The 25,432-nt window shown below is 35.9% G+C and overlaps 1 protein-coding gene and 1 pseudogene across 7 annotated transcripts; one reads left to right on the top strand and one right to left on the bottom strand.

The window, feature by feature from the left end:
* Nucleotides 1-1,064: 1,064 nt before the first annotated feature.
* LOC132163972 (Spc97 / Spc98 family of spindle pole body (SBP) component) lies at nucleotides 1,065-25,026 on the top strand. 7 transcript variants are annotated; one of them, XM_059574365.2, is made up of 15 exons: nucleotides 1,071-1,429; nucleotides 2,056-2,763; nucleotides 3,065-3,271; nucleotides 3,389-3,700; nucleotides 5,800-5,927; nucleotides 6,211-7,356; nucleotides 8,935-9,076; nucleotides 9,175-9,334; nucleotides 9,457-9,620; nucleotides 9,963-10,004; nucleotides 10,389-10,474; nucleotides 15,088-15,187; nucleotides 16,618-16,679; nucleotides 20,937-21,096; nucleotides 24,364-25,026. In XM_059574365.2, exons 1-15 carry the CDS (start codon nucleotides 1,256-1,258, stop codon nucleotides 24,535-24,537), a joined length of 3,765 nt encoding a protein of 1,254 aa, XP_059430348.2. In that variant the 5' UTR covers nucleotides 1,071-1,255; the 3' UTR covers nucleotides 24,538-25,026. The 7 variants fall into 7 exon arrangements, with proteins under 7 accessions (XP_088375146.1, XP_059430348.2, XP_059430347.2 ...); XM_059574364.2 differs by having other exon boundaries at nucleotides 6,199-7,356; XM_059574363.2 differs by having other exon boundaries at nucleotides 6,190-7,356.
* LOC148584082 (uncharacterized) lies at nucleotides 12,216-13,279 on the bottom strand (annotated as a pseudogene).
* Nucleotides 25,027-25,432: the final 406 nt, after the last annotated feature.

Raw genomic sequence — 25,432 nt, 5'->3', positions numbered from 1 at the left:
TTTAAGTTCAAGGAACAACTATATTATGAGTAATAAAATTCAATAAAAAAAAAATAAAAAATCGTTTCACATACGTAGTCGATTTTAAAAGCCAAGTATATGCTAGAGTAATGACTACTATATAACTTGATTAAATGATGTGACAATAAAAATTAGTTTTAGATCGGTACTTAAAAAAAGTCAAAAACTAATTTTTATTCCACGTCATCCTTGTTGTATAATTGTCTTATAGCATCACTATTGAGCTCTTTAAATTTGATTTTTCTTTAAAAATTTGAAAAAACTAATAAAAAGAGTCATTTAACAAGCTTTCTATTCTATTTCAAATTTATCTTTGAGCAACAAGGCTCACCAAATACCAATTGTCAAAAGTGAAAGTTATTTAAGTTTTTATTCTTATATATTCATTTTCCTTCTCTCTCATCTACCAAGAACCAAAAAAGAATTAAAAAAAAAAGAAAAGAAAATAATAATATTTACCTAAAGTAGAGGAAGATATAGAGAGTTTAATATTTGGTTTATTTTAAAAGTGACTCTTCACATTTTTAAAAAAAAGAAGAATAGTTTTTCTCTTAAAATTTAACTTTTTATTTGAAGAGCTTAATATGATGCTCTTACATCAATATACTATATCCTATTTGAAATTGAGTTGAGAAATTGAACTTTTGCTTAAAAAATAAAGCCTGAAATAGCTTTTTAGAAAAATATTAATTTTCAAGCTTCCTCCAAAACATAGTTTTGAGCTTTTTAAGAATAAAAAAGTAAAAAATAAATTGTTTTTTTAAATGTTTTTACTAATAGACCAATTTTTGCCAGTGTAACTTTGTATGTACTAAAAATATTTTTTTAAGCTCTTTAATGCAATCTCTGACAAATAAGGATGGCCGCAATTTCAATTTTTTTATTTTTGTTTTTTTGGAAATTGTGTATTCTAAAATTATGGAACATAGGCGACTTAAAAATGCTACATATAAAAAAGGTGGCATGTTAGTATGTTACCGAGGATAATTAAATATATTTTTATCAGTTGAGACGAAAGTTGTTTTGATTTTACGAAGAAGAAATAAGTATATGTAGAAGTGAACAAGAATCGTTTTATAACTCTTTAGAAAAAAGTTGAAGGTAGTGAATGATGTTTGAGTTTTAGGCGGGCCAAATGAGTAGATATTTTGCGTTTAAAATGCAAATTGCTTAGTGGTAGGAGGAGGAAGAAGAAGAAGAGGAAAGGAGGGTTCGTAGTAGATGTGGACAGATTATGGCGGTGGATACGAATTTCGCATTGTTGTTTGAGAAGCTGAAGGTGGAAGATCCATGGCTTCCTCCGAGGACTTGGGAATCCATCCCTTCCGAAAGCGGACGCCGAGGATCACTCTCTTCTTCCCTGTTCTCCTCTTCCTCTCAGCCTCTCTACGACGCCTCCGTCGTCTCCGTAAGCCCAAACTCTCTCTTTCTCTCGCTGTTTTACGCAACTAGAGTCTTTAGGGTTTCTACTTGCTTTCGAAGCTACTGAATTTTCGTTTGGCATTTTTTCAAAATGCTTTTCGAGGCTAAAAAAATTGCATTGGTCTTGGATCTCTGGAAGCAAGAAAATTGCTTTCAGAAAAGCCTGACCCCGAAGTCTGGTACGCACTGATGATGCATTATGACATGCATTTCTGATTTACTGGGTTATTGAATAATCTGAACAATTGGTTGAACAATGGATATATTCATTCCCTGCTCATTGTCTTCCTTTGATGTGACCCAGAAAAGGCGCATGAAAAAGGATGATTTATGTATAGTCTGAAAGGAATTCCTAATTATGAGAACATTCAATATAATGAAATGTTATTCATTAAACCCTAATACCTACTCAGCTTCAACTGACATCTAATGCTATGCTTAGTGTTTTCTATTGATTTTACCAGTTTGACAACAAAAGGCTTGGTAATATATTTTCAGGCTGTGTTATCTCAACAGCCTACTAAAGTGTAGCAATAGCAAACCAAATGTGCCTGAATTTAAGTTACTGTATGGAAGCTCACTGATATTTTGAATGTGAACTTTTGGGCGTAGGAGGGAAGTTTGGTGAGGTTGGCAATGTTTGCACTGCAAGGTGTACAATCAGCACTTATTAGTATCAAAAAGCTTTCTGCTGCCTTTTGTTCTGAACCAGCTGATAGGACCATCCATCGAATTCCAAGTCTGTGGAACCGGTCTTCAAGCACTCATGCTTTGGGAAAGATTCTGAGCTCCATAGGCTGCTCGGGTTCTATAGTTTTTCTTCTCCATAACTTTGTAGAGTATTTTACTAAATCAAAATTGGATGAGAGTTCGATGGGAAAGAGGGGTGAAAATTCTGAACCCCCAGAAAGTCAAAATCATCATGACAACAATTGTCCTCCATACGGTCTTGTTAATCATGCATTTGCTGTTGCTGTTGGGAAGGTTTTACAGGGGTACTTGTGCGCACTGGACACATTATATGCATCAGTAGGTTTCAGGCGATCATCACGGGGTGTTGGCATGCCTTTTCACGAATCTTCTGTGGTAGGATGTTTGACTAGTGTAGCGCATTCTGAAATTACGCTATTGGAGTTGTACCTGCACACGAAGGAATTGAGGATTCAGATTGAGGCTCTTGGAAATATTTGCAACCTACGTAATGTAGCCCGTTGCTTCTCGGCATCATCTTTTGAAGATTTAATTGCTAAAGCAACCTTTGAATTTTGTAACTTCTGCAGAGGAGGGGATTTACTCACTTATTTGTATAAACTACTACAGGTTAGCTTAAATTTTATAATCTTCCCTGTGTTTCTTCCTTCTCTTCTGACACATAATTAAGATTTTCAACTAGGAATGTTTTAATTTCACTTCTTTTACTCACTGACGTTAATATTATGATATCCTTTCACATAATTGTTTATTGTCATATGGTAACTGTAAAATCTTTTCTTCACAGACAAGAATTCTGTAAAATGTTTGATTTCTGACAAGGTTGTACATCCATATATATATATATATATATATATATATATATATATAGTTTTGCTAATGATTTTTTGGACCAAAAATGTTATTTTAGGTTGCTGATCCTGCTCACCATGCTGTACTCAAGTTTCTCTTTCTTCGGTCATGTGAACCATACTGTGGGTTTATCAGATCCTGGATATTCAAAGCTGAGATTAGTGATCCTTATAAGGAGTTTATAGTAGAGCATGCTAACAATCAACTGCCTAATCCACATGGTAAAGCTGGCATATATGTTGACTTCCCATTGCCAAGTATCAGGGTATTGTTGTCTATTGCAATTTTGAAACTTTGGATTCAGAAGCTGTTTTCTATGTGTTCATCTTTTAGCATTCCTTCTTACTGTTGATTATCGTGGTTGGGAACTGTTAAAACTCAGGAGCGAGATGGAGTTGCTATTCCTTGTTTTCTAAAGGACTTCTTGAATCCACTTGTCAGAGCTGGTCAGCAGCTGCAAGTGATAATGAAATTGCTTGAATTATATATTTATGTTGCCACTGGGGACAATACTTATGAGGATTTTCTTCCATGCTGGAGTGGTTTTTCGAGCATTTATCCATCATATGCATCTCCAGTGACTTTCAGCAAAGTAAATATAGAAGCGATGGTACTGGCGAGAGACAGTTACTACAAAATGATGCAAAAGAAACTCGAATATCTTTTGACAAAATTAGAGTTTAGATATGAACAGGTAATTACAGTACAATAGTTTTAGATTCTTTCAATGATTCCTGTGTTTGCTGCTACATAATATTAATGAATGGTAAAAATATGTTGCAACAAATTTGAATTATCTGAAATCCTTTACCTTGTTTTCATATGTTATTGTCTGCAAGATGCCATGGTTCAAAGACATATTTATCATGACAATTTGTGGTTCAGGCTTGCTTAGATTATACTCCTCCTGCCCATAGTTATATTAGTGAGTATATGTGGTATTTGACATTCTTTGGGCTAAATACTGAAATGTTATCCATTACTCTCTGTTTACTATACTTATATTAAAAAAAAAAAAAAAAACTCTTTGTTTACTATGATTCTGCAATGCATGCTCTCTTGATTATTCCTAATTCCAAGTTAACATAAAAGTAAAATTATCCTGCCTATTATCATGTTTTCTAGCGAATATGATGCTTTCTTGATTTACATACAATGAAATCTTAATTGTCTCCTGAGCCATCGGCTATCATTCCACTTTTTCAAATGTTAATTGTGTGTTGCAATAATGCTAAAATGCTATTGTCTGATCTGCTGTAGTCCGTGAACAAACTATAGTCCTAGTGATTTTTGTCAATCCTGTTACGAGAGTTGTTTATGTTGTGTAAACTTCAAGGATACTGCAAATCCTGCATTGAGATTCCAATTCTCCTCAGCATTGACCTGGTTTACAATGCTATTCATGCTTGGGCTTAAGGAGATTAAATGCCCCTTGTTTCTGCTTATTGGATTGCAAAAAAGTGGTTTTGCCCTCCAAAAGTTGCCACTTGGTAACTGAGAAAAAAGTGGTTTTTGCATTTCTTTTGGCAAAAAAATGACGAAAGGAAAAACATGAAGAGGATGCATAATGCAAAAGCAGTCAGAGACACCCCTTTTTGCCTATGCAGAAAGAAAAAAAAATGGGATTAATGGAATATCAATTGATGACACATGGCTCGCGTATGATACCTCATGCACCAACTGTATCTTCTACATGGCAAATCTATTCTAAATTATAAATTTACCTTACATAATATTTTTTTTAAGTAAAAAAAAAAAAATTAAAAATTAAAAAAAAGAAAAGAAAAGATGGGTGCGGTTGTGGGGGAGGCCTCCCCTCACCACCCTATGAGGGGTGCTGACCACCCCTATGAGAGGGATGGTTGCCCCTCGCCAGATAAGGGGCAGCTTCCCCTCATTAGTGAGGAGAGCCACCCCTCATTCGGTGAGGAACGGCTCATTGGTGAGGGGGCCGTTCCTCACTGAATGAGGGGCGACTCTCTTTCACTGGTGATGGGTGGTTGGTCACCCCTTTGTAAGGGGAGGCTGGTCTCTCCCTCATAGCCGCCACCTTTTTTTTTTTTTTTTTTTTAAAAAAAAAAATTTAATGTTTTGTTTTGCTTATAATTTTTTTAATTTAGGATAGATTTTCCACATGGAACATACAGTTGGCACATTACGTGTCAGATGTGAGTCACGTGTCATCAACTTAGTGGTCTGACGTGGTACATCGTTAATTAATTGGATGGTATGTGGACGAAAAGACCTATTTGAAATTGAGGTAAAACCTAAGGATCCAATTGTCGAGATTGGAAACCTAAGGACTAAATTGAAATCACACAAAAACCTAGGGACTACATTTGATTTTCCCTTATTTTTAACAGAGTTCCATCCGTCTCCTTGTCCAAAATTATCTTCTTATCCTTTGATAGCTTCCCATTGTATTTGTCATCAGCTTGGGGTATTAGATGTGCGTGGGGACAAGGTTCTGCCGTAAGCTTGCAAAAGTGAAGGAAATAAAGATTTTCCAGCAGCTGCTCCAACTTGTACCCTTAGTATTTTGCATGGCTGGCACATTATATTTGATAATCAAATCATGTTGAGGGCTTTGGTTCATGAGCACCACTCTTTCATTTACCTTAACCTTTGTTCTCCCCCTATTAATGATTTTATTAGGTTGAGAGAGAGAGAGTAAACAATTTGTTTCATAGATAATAAGAGTTTGTCATGTTTACCTGCATGCTGATTTGATTCACTGCTGCTTTCTGATCATCTAGTTGCATTCTTGTATTAATTTTTCTTTTCCTTTTGCAGGTAGTTCCACGTTGCACTGAATCTGTGTACTTTGATAATGATAGAGGGTGTGCAAACAATCCAGTTTCATTCACGTTGGATGACAGATTGGTATCTCCTTCAGCAGCAGATAAAAGAAGCTCAAATGTGTAATCTCTCTCTCTCTGTCTCTCACACACACACCCGATAGCTTGTTCTGTCTGTTTTGATTTTACTGACATAAAGAGTGGCTGGGAATAAACAACTCATTTTAATTTATGTAAATGGTCCTTTACATGAATGCATGCTTGCTGATAAATATATTTCTCTCTGGTTCATGGGTACTCTTTCATTCCACTTATTCTCTATATGTCGCTTTTCTTTCAAATGTTGTTAGTGCTTCATTGATGGTTAGTTTTCTCTAATTCTCAGTGCTTTTAGTAATGTGAACAGTGATGACTCAAGTTCAATGGATGAATTCTCTTATGTGATGGATACATACGAGTTGTCTGAATGTTCTTCCACAAACAGCTCTGAAGAGCAAATTGAGCCCGAGCAATTGATTGAGCCTCCTAATCATATGGCTGGGATTGAAACTAAGTATTTATCTACTTTAACCTTCTCTACGAGCACTTCGATGGATATTTCTTTGCAAAACCCTCGTGAATTTAAAAAGCCATGTCATATAGCAAGTGATTCACATGGAACTCATGAAATAACAGACTGCCTTTGTCATGATGTGCATTTAAGTAATGATTCTATGCTGCTTGAATCAAGGGAGTCTTGGACGTCTGATATTCAACATACAGATACGTTAGCAGATAAAGCCTGGACACCGGGACAACCCCAGAAACAATCATTTAATGTTTTTGAAGGATACAAAGATGACTCGAGATCACATCCTGCGGACTCTCTAAAGCAGTGGAAAAAAAATGTAGGAGTCATAAAGGAAGATACATCGTATTTTAGCAAAACTCTTGCCACTCTCAATGCTTCACTGGAAGAAGCCTCTGGCAAGGGCCAACAAGAAAATCCAACGTACTCTCCATATTCATCTACATTGCAACAGTGGAAGCCTAACTACCATAGCAATTTTCTCAGTATGAACCCAATGCTGACAAATTATGCTTCCCTCCACTCAATGAGCAAGCTTGGGGAGAGATGCAGCACAGACAATGGGTGTTCTTTGCCTTACTTTGACTTTACTTCTGTAGAAAACCCTTGTAAGTTATCTGTGGAACAGTTAGCAGCTGGTTCTCGGCATGAGTTTGGATCTGAGCTTCTGTTACATGTAGACTCTCATGGATCTTCTACCAGTAGTAAGAGTGATCATCATGGTAAACAAGGCCATGATGGAGACCATGTTTTGATTGATAATATCAAAGTGTGCCATGTTTATTCACCATCAGACTTGAAGGACCACAACCAAGAAGTTATGAAAAATGTTTCTGGTGGTAGTAACTGGGAGACTTTGCTTGGTACTACCAGTGACACCATTGATAATAGTGTTGGAGGTCACAGGCAGAGTTTGTCGGCTGTGTTTGAGATACCACTTGATTTCATCATTGAAAAATGTCTACTGCAGGAAATCATGCTTCAGTATCCTTGACTTTTATGCTAAAGATTAATCAAATTATGCTGTGTGGTTTGTTCATTTTTTCTTTATTTTTCTCTTTAAAATGCTTCATCAACCACAAATGCCATGTATAAGGGGACTTCTGGATTGTCTGCTTGCCTTTGATGAGGTTGCTTTAACTGTTGCTTTGATGTTTTATTTCTGCTGAGCATATATGTCTATGTTTGCTAACCTTTCCAAATAGTGTTTTCTCTTCTCCAACACAAAAACACACTTTTCAGAAAACATTTACCAAGCAAAACAGTTTTCAAAAAACAAAAAAAACAGATCACTTTTCAAAAAAAAAAACAAGACACAATTTTTAGAAAATTTTCCAAGCCTTAAAAGAATATTTTGAAAAAATAGATGTTTATTTTCTCAGGTGTGGAGGTTTACTTATTACTTGCAACAAAATATAAAAAAAAAAAATAGAGGGAGGTGGTTGCACGGTCACCTCTGTCATAGTCATGGGTAGCTGTGCGGCCACCCCTGCCCTGTTCTGGCAGCATGATTACTCTCTCTCTCTTCTTTTTTTTTTTTTTTTTTTGTTGAAGTAAGCAGCCAGTTTCACACCTGAAAAATAAGCATGTTCAGTGTTTGTTTATTTGAAAATACAAAACACTTTTCAAAGTGTTTACCAAACAATTTTTTTAAGTAGACTCCTACAGAAAACAATTTCAAGTGTGGACTACACCGAAAACACTTCTCAACTTTCTATCACATCATAAACGTTTTCAAATCAAAATACAAAAAACACTTAACAAGGTCAATGGTTCTGTAGTAAATAATTAGCACCCAATAGCAAGATTGTTAAAAATATGGGAAAACTACCCTTATCCCCCAAAACTTTTGCAATTTCTCCTCTAAAATTTCAATTTTTGCAACGTGCCTTGGGTCATTTTTTATTTTATTTATTGTTTTTCTGATTTTTTGTCCTTTTTTTATTTATTTTCTTTTTCTTTTTATTTTTAATCTTATGTAGCGGTATTTTTGTCATTTGGGGTGTGAAAGGGGGACATTGCAATCCCTTTGGTAATCAAGCTGGGTACATTGCAAAAATTGAAAGATTTAGTGGGACATTGGAAATTGAGTGGTAGTTTGGGGGGTAAAATTGTGGATGAGAATCATAAGGTAAAAGCACATTGTAAGGTGCAGATTGTGGAAGATCAATGAATTAATACTTTAATCTCATTTCCTCCTATAGCACTAAGATTATTAGCCTTAGTATTAATATAAAAAGCCTTTAGCAAATTTGAAAAAGAAAAACGAATAGATAATAATACCTTAGGTACATCTTCACTTTACCCACAGCAATTTGTAATGCAAGTCAAGCACTTATGAAATATGATGCTTGTCTAAGTTCTCTAATATTTTTCGAGAATTAATACTTGATTCATTGTTATAAATTGCTGAATTTCTTGGGTTCTTGATTGGTCTAATTCTTCTTTTTCTCTTTTGTGTCTCATAGTAAAGTCTCCATTACTATAAAAAATTTTCCTGCTCCAATTTTAGATGTTGGAAGAGATATCATTTTACATCATGGTCTTCTTTAAGAATGCTAGATATAAGTACATCAGCAAGTTAACTATCAAGTTGCTTGAAGAAGGATTTGATTTGCTGGAACATTTGCTGGCACTGCGGCGGTACCATTTTATGGAATTAGCAGACTGGGCAGATTTGTTTATCAAGTCACTTTGGCATCATGTATTCTTTTCTAATATAACTTTAATGCTTTATAATTACATGATTCATATGACCCTAAACTTTCTGATTCTATTCCTATCTTTTACTTGAAACAACAGAAGTGGTGTGTCACCGAGGCAGATCAAAGGCTTTCAGAAATTCAAGGTTTCCTTGAGGTGTCAGTTCAGAGGTCTTCATGTGAGCGAGACCGTTATAAGGATAGGTTATTTGTGTACATGAAAGAACATGGGACTATGCCTCTTTCAACATCTACTGTTGGTACTTTTTGCTGTTTTTGGTTACTTCTTTATTTTACAGTTTTGTTGAATTCTTCCCTGTCAATTTAAATTTAAATTTGAATCTTAAAATATGTAGATCCTATTCTTCTCCTTTGATTGCAGGAGTGCATTCCTTCAATTTTTTGGGTTTGGGTTACCGTGTGGATTGGCCAGTCAGTATTGTTGTGACTCCAGATGCATTGCAAATATATGCTAAAATATTCAGTTTTTTGATACAAGTGAAGCTTGCCGTATTTTCATTAACTGATGTTTGGTGCTCATTGAAGGTATGGATGCCTAGGCATTGTTTACTTGCCTATTTTTATCAAACAGCATCAGCAGGCTACAAGCTTATTGTTTGATCATAATTTTAATAATACTATAGCAGACTCCCCTATCCCACTGCCTCTTTCAGGGAACCCTCGCCCTTCCAAGTATTGAACCACAGACCTCCCTCCCTTAGAGGGATTGAGGTGCCAGTTGGCTATAAAAGTTCGGTTCTTTAGCCTTCTCTTAGTTTTGTATATCTCTGGTTATGTTTAAAAATTTGTGAGATTGATGTGTGTGATTTGCTGTATCATTTTCAAGAAAACTTGGTAGACTTATTGATACCTGCTTCTTTCTTCAAGGTGGAAAATAGGAGCATTTGGCTGTCAACAGCCCCAACTCCTGTAGGTTGCTTAAACTAGACTAAATGTTGATTAATTCTCAGTTTGTTACTAGTTAACGTATGCATAGACATAAATCTTGGTCTAGTCTCAAATGAGGCTATGCTACATTTTACCTCCCTTTTATGGATTTCTTTCTTTATTTATTATTATTTTTGTTTTCGATTGTGTGTGCGCGCTCTTGTTTTTGCTTAACCATGAACTTGATATTTGGTGTCAGGTGTCTGCAGAAGTGGATGCAATTTCTAGAATTTCAAATCATTAACATTAGTTTTAAGTCATGACTCATCTCTTAAGAATTGCATATAAATGATGAAACATCCTGGAAATTCAACTGGCTTTTGATCACGTTAAAGTATCTAACAAGCTGTCAATTTTGGTATACAGGATTTGGTGCATTTGATTAGTCAGAATCGTACTTCTGAACATCATGGAAAAGAAGTGGGCCATTTTAACATATTGATGAAGTTAAGGTACGCCTTACAATTGTCTGTTCTATTTGGATCTTTTGTACTCAGAATGGTAGCATTTACATTTGCTCTGGCTACTATGTTTTTGGATTTTTTGATCATCTTATTGTAGCAATGTTGCCAGAAGATGATATGGGTAAGAGATGGCTAGTAGACTTCAAAAATGTAAGAAATCTTAAAAAAAGGGAAAAAAATCTGACCGTTGGACATGTATCTGTAACTCGAACAATCTAGCATAGGTTTTTGGGATTGAACAAAAGCTATTTAAATAGTAGAGCAAGATGCGAAGAAAAAAGAATGATCTAGAGTCTGCGTTAAAAGTTTTAGAAGGATGGGGTTGTGGGTTGGAATTGAGGGGATATACTCCTTCATTATGTAAAACTAGGATTGCTGCTAGCATTTTAATAACTCTTTATCTATCTGTTTGTTTCTTTATTATTATTATTTTTTAACCAATATTGTATATCTTTCAAGCACTTGGTTTAGGTTCTTTTAGTAAATGTGATTAAAATTTATTTATTATTTATTTTTTGTCTATGTCCAAAATTTGTTTTAAAATTACCATTATATCAAAATTCAATAGTGATCTATCATAAATCAAATCCAATGGTATTTTTTTTAATAAATAAGTAATTTATTGAAAAGCGTAAATGGGCGCAACCCTTACAAAAGAGGCCCCACTAAAGGCGAAACGAAGAACAAAAAGCCACAAATTGAGGCAAAGTAGAAAACAAAGGCACATTAAAAGCGCCCGTCCAATGGAATAGAGTCTTGATAAACAACTTTTTAAGCTCGTCTAGCGTCTTTTCTTGATCTTCAAAACATCTTGCATTCTGCTCTCTGCAAATAGTCCACATTAGACACGATGAGGCTATTCTCTACACCTCCTTTACTGAACGATTACATCTCTGACCTTTCCAACAAGCTAACAAATTTGTCACCTTTCCTTGCATGACCCATGTGACATCAAAAAGAGTAAATAGCATACTCCATAAAGCTCGTGCCACTTCACAATGAAGGAGAAGATAATTGACAGACTTGCCACTCCTCTTACACATACAACACCAATCCACCACAATGATTCATTTCTTACGCAAGTTATCCAAAGTTAGAATCTTACCCTGAGTCGCTGTCCACACAAAGAAACTTACTCGCATTGGAACTTTAACTTTCCATAGACTCCTTAACGGAAAAGAGGAAGCCTCCACCATCTCTATCCTCAAATATGAGAGCTCACGAAAAAAAGACCTCACCTAAAAAATCTTTCGTTTGGAAGGAGTCCACCACATATAGTTTGTCCCCCCTAGTTGTCGTTGGAAACCATATAGCTTCCCAAAAATAGCCATCACCACCTCCACCTTCCAATCCTGGACTGCTCATAAGAAAGGAAAATTCCATTGTATAACGCCATTAGACCACTACATATTATCCCTGACCCATGTCTCCTTATTGCTCGCAATACAAAATAAATTAGGGAATACTTCCTTTAGAGATTGATCCCCGCACCAAATATCATGCCAAAACCTAATTTGAGAACCATCCCTGACGTAGCGGAAGACTAAGGTAACTAATCAAAGAGCAGCGTCTTTGATTCTGCAAGGAGAAGCGTCTTCGTCTTCTACCCAAAAAGATAAAAACAAACCCGCAAGCTAAAAGAAAGATAAAACTCCGCAGAGTATTTGAGAAAGAATTCTCTGATTTGATAATAATTCCATAAGTTTCTTTTTTTACATAATAAGTTAGCCTATTTATAGAAGAGAAATACTTGTAGAGAAAGTAAACCTACTTCTAGAAAGTAAATCTAATCCTAGTAGGAAAGTAAACATAATCCTAGTAACAATAGTAAACCTAATCCTAATAAGGAAAGGAAAATAATTAAAGCAAATCTAACCCTATTAAAGAAAGGAATAAAGTCCTAATAAAATAAAAATAAATTCTAATATAAAATTGACAATCAACGAGAATCGTGACAATCTTTCCTTTTGTACTCCCATTGTCTGAGAATTGATAAAATTCTGATCAAGCGGCACTGTTCCGATATTATTTTTGATATTTTCTTTATTTTCGTTTTTACCGAAAATAAAGGTAAATATAGTCCTACATCAGACACCCCCACTTGAAAAAAACTTGTCCTCAAGTTTTCTTTGGGACATGGCACGCGCAACTCCTTTGAAGAAAGGTACCTGGAGAAATCTACATAGATAGCATCAAGACACGATATTTGCTTTTCGTCTACTTCCGAAAAAATTCCTCCAACTATTTCTTCATGGATGTCATCTTCAACTTCACTGTTTTCTTCAAATGGATCACCAATTTTTGTGGTGATTGTGATGGTGGAGGAGGTTGCACTTGTGGTGGAGGAGGTTGCAACTGTGGTGGAGGAAGTTGCACTTGTGGTGGTGGAGGTGATAGCTGTTCCTCCATTGACGTAATCGTTGGAATCAATGATGGTGGCTGCACATATGTTTTTTCTGACGGCAACTTCACTTCTTCAACCAGCGTAACATCTTCCACAACTTCTTCACCATAATTGAAATTCTCCTCATTGGCGAATGGCCTATTTGGAGAGTTATGAAGATGATTATGGACATGACAAAAGTGGTTTACATCATCCTCACGGAATTGGTCAACATAAGGATACCGAATGGGTTCCCTTCGAATCCCATAGTCATCTGGTGGTAGGAACCGGGCATTGAATAACCGCTTCATCTTGGGCCAAGATGTCACGGGTCTTTTTCCTTCCCTGAATCGAGAGAGCTTCAACCATTCCCACCAAGCGGATGCTCTACCTTTGAGCTTATAAGCCATCAACTTCACCTTCTTTTCTTTCGGAATACACGTACTCAAAGAATCTTTCTACCTCTATTATCCGGTCAAGGTAATCTTCAATGTGAAGATGACCATCGAATGAAGGGAGATCGATATTCATCCTGTACTCCCGGGTGTCTCTGTGATTCCAATGGGCACGCATTTGCCGGCGTTCAAACGACTCGCACAATTGGCGCACCTCCTGTTGCATCATTTGTGCCGTTTGCCTGAGCTCTTGGAATTCAGCTCTAAAAGGAGCCTCTGTTCGCTTGATATATCACTGATAGTCAGATTTCGAAACATCTCTCTCACGAACGATGTCGTTATAGAAGTTGTTGTTGTAGTATAAGTTGGCCATCGAATCCAGATAATGCCGGCTCGGATACCCCATGAATTTGGCTCTTGAAAGAGCCCCTCCCCTACAAGTGGCGTTGTTGAAGAAGTTTGTCACCGTTGCACTGATTGGCCATGATCAGGATAAAGCCTGCTCTGATACCAATTGACGTAGCGGAAAACTAAGGAAACTAATCAAAGAGCAACGTCTTTGATTCTGCAAGGAGAAACGTCTTCGTCTTCCACCCAAAAAGATAAAAACAAGCCCGCAGGCTAAAAGAAATATAAAACTCCACAGAGTATTTAAGAAAGAATTCTCTAATTGGATAATAATTCCTTAAGTTTCTTTTTTTACATAATAAGCTAGCCTATTTATAAAAGAGAAATACTTGTAGAGAAAGTAAACCTACTTCTAGTAGAGAAAGTAAATCTAATCCTAGTAGAGAAAGTAAATCTAATCCTAGTCGGAAAGTAAACATAATCCTAGTAACAATAGTAAACCTAATCCTAATAAGGAAAGGAAAATAATTAAAGCAAATCGAACCCTATTAAAGAAAGGAAATAAAGTCCTAATAAAATAAAAATAAATTCTAATATAAAATTGACAATCAGCGAGAATCGTGACAATCTTTCCTTTTGTACTTCCATTGTTTGAGAATTGATAAAATTCTGATCAAGCAGCACTGTTCCGATATTATTTTTTATATTTTCTTTATTTTTGTTTTTACCGAAAATAAAGGTAAATATCGTCCTACATCAATCCCCTACTCCAAATCTAATAAATATTGAGAAAATTTCCCATCCTCTCCTAATACGTTTCCACATGCTAACTCCAAAAGGGCCCTCCACCACCTTAGTACAACCGCCATTCATGCACCCATACTTGTTTAAATGCTAAGTTCATTAATATTGTTAAACAGCCTTGCTATAGATGCATTAGCTTTGGTGGTCAAGTATGTTAGTGTCAATACCTAATATGTTTAACGGCGGCCTTGCTATAGATGCATTAGTTTTGGTGGTCAAGTGTGTTAGTGTCAATATGCTTAACCTGGGTTCAAGCCATGTGATTTGAGTCTTCCCCATAAGGAGTGGACAATGAGCTTCTTTTTTTTTTTGAAAGACGAAGAAGAAAAAAAGGTAACATTTTGTGACAAGTATTCCTGGCACTAGTGAGTACTTGTGCCACTAGCAAAGATTCCAAAATGAACAAAACTGATGTTTGGTACCGGTAAGGATACTATTATCCTGGTCAACAGAGTTTCTTGAGATCTAATAATTTGCAGCATATATCCCAAGTCTCCGAAAAAAAAATTTGACAATGTAATCTGTAACCTAGAATAAAAAAAAAAGGAAATGTCACTGATCATCATCTCTAACAGTTCTAGGTAATATTGGATTTTCAAACTTGACCAAATTTTAGCATAGGTATTTTCTTTTAGAAGTAATCATTTCTTTCTCCCTTCATACCATGTCAGGCATCAGGTCAATCACTTTGTATCTACGTTACAGCAATACGTGGAGTCACAATTAACTCATGTATCATGGTGCAGGTTTCTTCGCTCACTTCATAATAAGGTTTGAGGCAAACTATTTTAATCTATTTTCTTCTACCTGTAGTATATTCTTTGACTAGTTTTATCCTTCTTCTTCTTTTTTTATTTTTATTTATTTATTTATTTATTTTCATAACCTAGTGGTGTTAGCTTAAAATAAATTTCATACTCTTTTGCCTAGTGGATGAAGGATATACTTTTGCACAAGGTGAATTTAGAGTTGGTGTATGTAAGCTTGATATACATGGTTGGCTCAATTTTTGACAATATAAGTTTTTGTGATAAATGATTTCTAATACAGTATTGGTGCCAAGATTTGTCTAAGAGGTCTAGTGTTCCTTGGTATGCCACTTGTTTCAATCTCTATTTCGGTGTTTGTTTTGGTTTCCACCCTACATGTGCAAGTGCTGGGCCTGCATGTCAATCTAGGCGGGCTTACCCATGAGATAGTGTGGAGCATACATTGTTGGTCCACTTCTTGACAGTTCTTAAACTTTTGGGACAAATGATTATTAACAAGACAATAATTCAGTGTCATTACTTATAGTTAAATCGCCATTTATCCCAAAATCTTAAGTTGATAGGAATGTATGAATTTAATTATTTAATTTATATTATAACACTCCCCCTCATATGTGCTTTAACAAGTGAGATATCAACACGTGAATTATTTAATTGAAATGGAAGGTCAATAACGGAAACAAGGTTCAAATTCAGAACCTTTGATTTGATACTATGTTAAATCATCGTTTGTCCCGAATGCTTAAGCTGATAGAAATGTATGGATTTAATCATTTAATTTATATTTTAACACTTATTTCGGTTGAAAGTTTATGTTTATCACATGGTTGGCTTCCAAGCAAACTTCATAATATTACATACAAATATCTCGCATTTGACTAAGATCATGCATATAGTAATATTTATTTTTGAATCCTAAACTTTAGTTTGGTAGCAACACATATTTCATAATTGGAATTGTACACTCTACAGATCATCAATCATAGAGAGGCCTCTTTACCATTCTGTATAAAGATCAAGTTAAAGGATTAAAATATCTTTTCATTTTGTTATTCATTGCTATGATAATTGATCATAAAGAGGACTCTTCACCATTATGTATAAATAGGCTATCTATTTGTACTGATATGGAAGAGGGGTGAATGTACTCAATTCTTTTTCCATTAGTTTCCGATTCTTCTCTTCGTTGCAGGATAGAGCACCTTGCTAGATCATTGTTTTCAAAATAATGAAAGATATGAGTGTGTCTTTAGAAAGATAAGCACGATTGATAGACATCTATCATCCTCATATTGGTTTTTTTTCACCCTAATGATCGTCTTTTTATCATACGCATTTTCTTTTCCAATTTAGTTAAGTATGAGTATATTTATTACTTTTTTTTTTTTTTTTGTAATGTTCTGATCTCGAATATGGTTGTGGTGTATGTAGGTCAAAGATATGTTGGATCTTGAGTCAGTGCATATGGCTTACCTAATGGATTCATTACACATGTAAGTTCAGTTTTTGTTGTCATGTAAAGCTTTGAGATATCTATTACATGAACATTGATTGCAACATAGAGTTGCAAACATGGTTTTTAAGCAACCATCCTGGATCTTACATTGCCCTCTAGGTCCCTGGAGAAAAAAAAGATTGATATCTATACTTATGTAATACACCATGTTCATTAGATGTGAGGTAAACATTGACCTATTCAGGGACCAGCATAAGGGATTTCTAGTCAATCATTGGGTCATATTATTGATCATTTTTGTAGTGCAGAAGCTAAACTACTAACATTAAAAGCAGATAATTATTAGAGTAAATGGAAGTTTGAAAGTTCCAATACAGTGTCCTTTACATACATAAGAAAGTTGGAAATGGGCATTTTTATGTTTTGCTTCTTATGCTGGGCATCATTGCAAGAGCAGAAACAGCTAAGAGGATGGGTGCCAGGTCCATTCGTGTATTACATATTGTAAGCTGGTGAAAGTCTTGGAGCAATTAACATTTATTGGGTACATGAATTTGGTCAGCCTCTAAAGACTCATTCAATTAGGGTTAGACCAAGAAATATATACGACTCAGCCATTCCACTTCGTTTGGTAACATAGCTTTCTTATTTTCAAGTTGTTAAAAGTGGTCATGCTAACTACTTTTTTTTTTTGATAAGTAAGTAACTGACTTTATTAAAAGCGTAGGCGCCCCAAAGTACACTGGAAGTATACAAAGAAGATCACCTAACTAAAAAGGAAAAAACGTACAAGGAAATCGTCATAACTAATCGAAACCGGGAAAACAAACGCTACAGTCCAAAGATATAGAGTATGGAAACAATAGGATAAGAGTAGTGTGAAAGAGTATGTTAGGGTTAAAAGAATTAGTTGGTGGATGGGAGGTCGTTCTCGGAGTGCGGTAGTGTGAAAGATGATTCCTTTTATGTCTTATGTGGTGCTTATGGAGCGAAAGAAATGCAAGATGTTTTGAGGATTCCACAAGGACTTTAGAGGAGCTTACACTTTTTTCTTTACACTATTCACTTGAACAGTTGCTTGGCTAGCCCCGTTAGTGATTAGATTTTCTGAGTTTTTTATTCTATTCTCACCTTCTAATTAGGCGCTCTCTCTCTTTTTTTTTTTTTGATAAGTAATGTTTTATATCAAAAGCGCAGAGGGGCGCAACCCTAGTACATAGGAAGTATACAAGGGAAACGACTAACTAGAAGAAGAGAAAAGAATAAGGAAATCAAGATAGCTAACAACTAAAGGAGCGAGCCAAGCCACTGTGCACGTGTAGAGAGTATGGAAAAAGAAAGCCGTGAGTTCCTCCAAGGATGGCTCAGAATTCTGAAAGCATCTCTCGTTCCTTTCTGACCATAGGCACCACACAATGCATTGAGGAACCATTTTTCAAACAACGCCACTCCTAGAGCAACCTCCCGACCACCAACAAGCAAACAAGCCCTCCACCTTGCTAGGCATGACCCAAGACAATCCAAAACGATTGAAGATAGCATACCATAAGGATCTAGCGATCTCATAGTAGTATAGGCGCTCTCTTTCTATACTACTTGTGTACTAGGGTTGCTCCTCTCTGCGCTTTTGATATATACAATATTACTTATATATATAAAAAAAAAAAAGAATTAGTTGGTGATAGGGTTTTGTTATGGGGGTATTTTGGTCATTATTTTGAATATAGATTGTGAGATGAGAGAGACAATGTAAGAACGTAGCCTCCTCTTCCACTATTTTCTTTCCATGCAAACCCTAAAACACGGTTTCAGAGCCTAGGGTTTGACTACATCGCACTCACTTACTCACTCTCTGACTACTTCTGCTCCTTTGCTTTTTTTCCTTTTGGTTGTCTCTTTTTTTTTTCTTTTTTTTTTTTTTTTTTCTATGTTTTGTGTGCTACTAATAGTAAACGTCTAAAGCTTGGGCTTCATGCCCGTGATTGGAGGTAGATGGTGTCAATATCACCGTCATCAGTGGTGTGATGTCGTCGACATCTCTGCCGTCAATTTTGTCGTCGTCAGTAGTCTTGGTGTAGACGGCAGGTATTGCAGTTGCTGCGGTATGAGTTCTACTCTGTTTGAGGTGTGTAAACAAAACTTTGGGCTTGAGCTAGGTGCTCAAAATGTGGACGAGTACTACAATCAGGTTGTTGCTATTAGATAGGAGAGGAACATGTATCAACTGCTCTTTAGTGACATGAAGATTATGGAAAAGCAATGTCAAGATATGGATGTTCGATTTCTTCTCTCTTGAATTTCGAGTATTCTGTTTGTGTATAGACCTTAGGTGGTTCAGACCTCCCATCTCTTCCTAAGGTTTTTTCTCGGATTCAGTGCGCTACTCTTTTTGATCATGGCTCTCAGCTGAGTTTTGAGCGTAATGGTGAGCGCGCTGCATTTGTTTTTGTCCGTGGTGGTTTTGGTAGTTCTCATGGGGATGTGGCAGTCAAGGTGGTTGTGGTTTTCTTGGAGGATGTGATTCTCAAGGAGGTGGTCAGGCTGGAAATCGTGAGCCTCGCAAATGCACTCATTGTGGCTGTGGTAATCATTTTGTGGATTCTTGTTGGGATTTACACTGCAAACCATTTGGATTTTCCAATCAGGTTTTTTTCTAAGGAGGATTCTCTAGCTACATTTGGACCACTTGCTAGTTCAAGCCCAATTCTAGATTATGATCTCGAATAGATATCAACTTATCTCAAAGAAAGTATGTAATATCCAAGTATTGAAGTTGCTAGATCTCGAATAGGTATCAACTTATCTCAGAGAAAGTATGTACTTGATTTTTTAGAATAGACAGGTCTTTTGGGTGCTCGTCTTATTGAGGTTCTAATGGATCCGAATCAGAAATTACTAAAGGATGAAGGGGAATTATTTGAAGATCTTGGTAGGTATTATTGTCTAGTTGGAAAGTTGAACTATCTTACTATTACCAGGCCAATATTTCATATGCAGTTAATGTTGATAGTCAAATCTTAGAGGCTCCTCGTGTTTCATATTGGGAAGCTATTACTTGTATTATTCGATATTTGAAGCGCTCCCCTAGTCTTGGGATACTATATAAAGCGAATGGACATCTCAGGGTAGAAGGTTTTATTAATAGAGATTGGGCAGGTTCTCCTTTAGATAGACTGTCTACTACAAGATATTTTACATTCTTAGGCGGCAATCTTGTAACTTGGAAGAGTAAGAAACAAATAGTGGTGATGCGATCTAGTGCTAAAGCAAAGTACAAGGCTCATATGTAACCAGGCTGCTTTACATTCTGCATCTAACCCAGTTTTTCATAAGAGGATCAAACATACTGAGGTTGATTGTCATTTTATCCAAGAAGAAAAAACTCAATGGAGATATATCTACATCATTTGTGAAGTCTAGAGACCAGTTATCATTGTTTTATTTTTCAAAACTCTATATAATAAGATGTGAGGTAGGCTACATAACAGGAATGCGGCTCCTCATTCTCTCCAATAGTTTTCATGGAAACCTTACAAGAAGGATAAAACAAATTATGTTGGTTCATCTTTTAGCAAATGAATATTAGGAACACTACTAAAATAACCCTTTATTTACCTATTTGAAAGGTATAAGTAATTATCACAATAAAGACAACCATATGCCACTTTGAGATAGTGTAGGATTGCTTATTGAAATAGGAGTACAGCCTAAAGTTCATATATGAAAATCAATGAGAAAACAATCGTTTCATGTACAAAGACATTCCATTATGACAATGCTGATTGATTATTTGGTCCTCACTTTAAAAACAGTCGGATATAGTGAATGTTCCAAGATTGAGGGAACTGAAGCTTTCATGGAAAATCTGAACACTCCTCATGTTCTGTTTGTTCTTTCTTTCTTTTTGGGGTGAGATTAAGGATTATTTATTGCTTGTGTGTCCCAATAGGATGGAGAACCAAGCTCAATGGGCCTATTTCTGCATTGGGGGCATCAATAATCCTATTGTATTCCCAAAGCTACAACATGGCTTGAGATCCTGGGAATGGAGTGTGGGATGCTTAAAATATAGGTTTTCTCATATATTTGCTGAAGGGGACTATTCCGTGGATGTTGTTTTGCTGAATTCTTTTGCTTCAGCTTTATAATTTTGTTTTTGCTTAACCTGTTACGTCGATGGAGAAAAAGATTTTTTATTTTCTACTGCATAGTTTTCTCTTTTTTTTTGGGTGTTGGATGTATTGGAAGTTTCTTAAACTTGACCATCTCATAACAGTGTAAATACCCTTTGCAGATGTTTCCTTTCTGATGAAACACGGAATGTAGCCAGTATAATTGAAAACATTTTGCAATGTGCACTAGACTTCCGCTCTTGTCTTACTGGAGGAATATGGGATATTGGGATGGATCAAGGAGATATGTGGGGTAATTTTTCTAGAATCAATATATCCCAGGTGATTCTCACATCTTTTATCCATAATGTTGTGTACACGACTTAAACTGTACTATGTTTTAATTAGCTTGTAGTCTGCACAGATGTTTGTGAACATGTATATGATGCTCTCTCTCTCTCTTATAAGTATTTGCTGACATGAGTAATGCTAGTGGTGCTCTAATATGGCTTTAAGATCTCTGGCATGGGGCAATCCTCAAAATATCAAATATTTCACATCTTACATGACTGTATATGTTCTTTATGAAACACATTCTTGGGTCATTGCTTTGAAGTGTATAAATGAAGGAGGTCTTTGATTGTCTACAGCATGCCTATCCATAGACATGTTAAAAGTGTTGAAGTATTAATTAAATTGTTAAATTTACTAGTTCCTATAGTTTAAGCTTTTAAGAAAAGTGGTAATTTAACATGGTATTAGAGTTTTCAAAATCGACAAACGTCTTCTTTCCTACCCATTGCTTCTTTGCAACTTTGTGTCGAACATCTTAGCTGCAATCCTTTCTCCTCTTTTTTTTTTTTTTTTTTTTTTTTTTTTTTTTTCACACAGTTTCATCATATCCACACCAAATCAGCAATACAGCCAACCCAAGCACCTCTTTTTTTTTTTTTTGTTGATAACGTAGGAGAACTTTACTCAGATTAATTGCACGTCGCAAACGCAAACTGTACAACAATCCTCACCGTTAATCAAACTCCTATGGATAACTGACCCCACCCGCCAGAACCAGTTACCAGGTAATCCAGGAGTTTTCACCCATGACGGGCTAAGCAGTTTATCCTCATGCCCAGGAGGTAGACCCAACCCAAGCACCTCTAACATGACAAAATCTTCTCCAGCATCCTCTCTACCTCTCCAATAAAATCCACTCCTGAAGGTCAAAAGAGATATTTTCAGGGGAGTCTTTTGAAGGTGAAGGGGAATGAAGGTTGGCTGAGGTTCTTACCTGCCCACTTGTCCCACATGATGTTTCCTAGGAAAATAGGTGGCAATTGAGGCGTATAAAGTGACACACTTTGGAGTAATGGTTTAGTTTTGAAAAAAAAAAAGAGGCTGTGTAGAATTTCTTGGTGGGGTATGACTGGTTATCTATTGTCGGCCTTGGTATTTTATGGCAAAATCTGACCGTTCCTAGGTGTTTTGTGGCGAGATTCAACCGCCCCTTGGTATTTTTGGTGAGATCCGACCGTCCCTTGGTGTTTGCAGGGAGATCTAATTGCCCCTTGGTATTTTACAGCGAGATTCGACCGCTCCTTGGTGTTTTGTGGCGAAATCTGACCGCTCCCGATGATTTACGGCGAGATTCAGCCTTTAGTTGCTGTTTTTGGGCGAATTTTCAATTTTTTTTTGTTTGACAAACGAAAGGAAGTTACTCCCATCAGTTCAAGGGGGTGTTAGAGGATAAATCTCGGCCCATATAGCATCTCCTCCTTTCATGCTTGACAGCAGCCTCTCCTCCAAGTTTCCTTGATTTCCTCTTCCATGTTTCATGCTTGCTCTAGATTTTACTCCATGATTTATGGGATGTGCTTCCCTTCGTTAGTCTATATATTATTGTATCTTGTAACCCAAATCTCTAATCAGAACTAGACAAAATGTAGTCCTTTAGTTGTACCTTCTTCTACGAATCTCCATCTTCTTCTTTACAAACTTCATCTTCTCTTCTTTATTTTATATGGTATCAGAGCTTTCAAAATCAACCAATGTCATCTTCTTTCCTACTCATTGCTTCTTTGCGACTTTGTGTTGAACATCTTAGTTGCAATCCTTTAAATTAAATATTCATCCCTATTTAAATAAAATATTCTACGTGTTGGGCCTTGTCAATTAAAATGGACTATGAGCCCACACGTGAGGAGTGTTTTTTTATTTATTTTTAATTATAAATTGTTAAAGTAATGATTAAATTTACCTCTTACTATAAGTTTTACTTTTTTAGGAGAACTGGTAATTTAACATAAATAATGTTGTATATATCAAAAAGTGTAAAGCGCCCCTAAGTACACAGGAAGTATACACAAAAAAATCAAAGCTGGCCAACAAAAGCCCCCCAATAAGAGAGCCTTGAAACCCAAAAAAATCCTAAGCCCTCATAAACGAACCCCTAAAATCCCCAAAAAAAAAACCTAAACCCACACAACAGTCCTAAACCCACAAAGTTGTCCTACTAGAGCCACACGTAAGGAGTGTTAGAATATTGATTAAATGATTAAATTCGTTTCTTCCTATCAGCTTAAACTTTTGGGACAAGTGGTAATTTAACATGGTATTAGAACCAAAATCATCCACCTCCAATTTTAATTAAATATTCCATGTATTAAGTTTCATCTATTAAAAAGAAATTTAAGTCCACACGTGAGGGGGAGTGTTGAAGTATTAATTAAATAATTAAATTTACATCTTCCTATAAGCTTAAACTTTTAAGAAAAGTGGTGATTTAACAAAAAAGTGTATTAGTATCGTCAGTACTAGTGCTGATACTACTAAAATGATGATGATAAGGCATTGAAAGGTCAGCATATTGGAAATGCTCTGATTGATTGGGTGTTAGATATCCAGCTTGAGATCATCTCTCAATGAGTAAGAAATGTACTTCGAAAATGTTAACAGGATATGTACATGAAGGGAAATCATTTCCCATGCATGTGGATGATGGGATTTCATCCATTTTCGTGGTGCATTCTCACACGACACATCATCTAGTTCTCTGCATGGTAGGAAAACCCTGCTGGGTCTCAAGTCATGTTTATTGGACTAGGATCGTCTCAATTTCAAATAAAATAGATAGTATCTATATCATAAAATTAGTACATCTAACGGTATACATAATTTCACATTATTTAAATTTTGTGATATATGTGCTAATATTGACTTTATATACACCGTTAGATGTACTATCTTCCATTTCATTTGAAATGGATATCTTCCATTTTATTTCAAATGAAGAAGATCTTATTCCATGTTTATGACGTGTAGTCTCATTTCAATTAATTCAAAGTGTAACATGTGTGTGGAAACACAGTTTTTCAGTTTTATGTTTAGTGCATCATTTATGCATGCACGTGTGTATCTAACAGCCTAAACACATCTCAATCACTTCCAATATGATATAATGCATCTCTGTGCAGTTGGATTCATTATATGTTATGAACAACATAATACATTCAAACCACTGAAATGCTTATAGTTTTCTGTTTTCAGTGTTTTGAAATAACAGCTGTGGTTCAGAAAACAGTCAGTTAACCTTTTAGTTACATCTGTTTGCAGGTGCTTAACATTAAGCGGATATTCGACAAAAATCTGACTGAATTGCGTCTTTGCTATCTTAAGTCTCCTAAACATGGGGAGTTTGGTCTTTCCCGTTTTTGGGCAAATCTCAATTTCAACGAGTATTACTCACATGTTGGTAATGAAATGGGGTATTATGCTCCCTCGGTGTAAACCTACCCGTCATGCCGATTGTGACGAGCACCAGATCAGGATCTAGGGGGGATACGGACCAGTGCTTCGGAGTTGGTAATTAGAGGTGTGCATTCTCTAGGCAGTATACTTTCAAAATATCAAGTTAGATGCCTCAGTAGTGCCATTCAACATCATCTATTATGTTGTTGGTCAATGTCCATGTGAGCCGGAAGATTCCTGTATCTTTTGGGTGGTTATGCTAAATCGTTCCCCAACCATTTAGAATTCTAAGTTAAGAATTTTTTTCCTTCTCTTTTTCCGGGTTTTGGTGTCTTTTTTTTTTTTTTTGTTTGTTTTTGGCTTGGGGTTTGCTTCCTAATGGCCAAAACTAATGAGCTTCTAGCTTTTTGTATTAGGGAAAAGGTGATGCATACTATTTGTGAGTCTGTATGTATGAGAGTGTCTGAGTTGTATAGTTGAAATGATTATTATCGCTATAATTTCAAAAAGAAAAGTTCCTTGGCATGATATTCACTGTTTTTCTTTACTTTTTGAGGAGAATTTTGTGGGATAGGGCCACGGATGGCGATGTGAAGACACTTTCAGTTGCGTGTCTTGAAGGTAATGAGCGTGACATCCACTCTATGTGAATGGAAACGTTTGAATTATGATATTAGGATTTAAAGTTAAGGGATAAATGCATAATCAGTATTTGTGGTTGATCTTTATTACAAAATGCTCCATGTGGTATCAAAATAAACTCAGAGGTCCTTGGGGTATGCCAAAAAAATGATTTAGTCCCTATACGTAGTCAAATTCTGATAAAAAATTTAACAGATTCCGTTAGTTGGCACGTCACCACCATTGAAATGGTGACACATGTTGCTTTTAATAGAAAAAATATATAAATATATTAAAAAAAAAAAAAACTAAA

This window comes from Corylus avellana, chromosome 8 (genome assembly GCF_965113065.1).
Source record: "Corylus avellana chromosome 8, dhCorAvel1.hap1.2, whole genome shotgun sequence".
In the NCBI taxonomy this organism is placed as follows: Eukaryota; Viridiplantae; Streptophyta; class Magnoliopsida; order Fagales; family Betulaceae; genus Corylus; species Corylus avellana.
The sequence above is the reverse complement of the archived record's forward strand: the minus strand, read 5'-3'. Positions and strand labels throughout refer to the sequence as shown.

What these genes read in the sequence shown, in the direction of transcription:
- LOC132163972 (XM_059574363.2), top strand. Translation starts at nt 1,256, where the DNA reads ATGGCGGTGGATACGAATTTCGCATTGTTGTTTGAGAAGCTGAAGGTG. An exon ending in TCCCATTGCCAAGTATCAGG is followed by an intron (nt 3,272 to 3,388) that starts GTATTGTTGTCT and finishes GTTAAAACTCAG; the next exon opens with GAGCGAGATGGAGTTGCTAT. An exon ending in CTGCAGGAAATCATGCTTCA is followed by an intron (nt 7,357 to 8,934) that starts GTATCCTTGACT and finishes TAAGAATGCTAG; the next exon opens with ATATAAGTACATCAGCAAGT.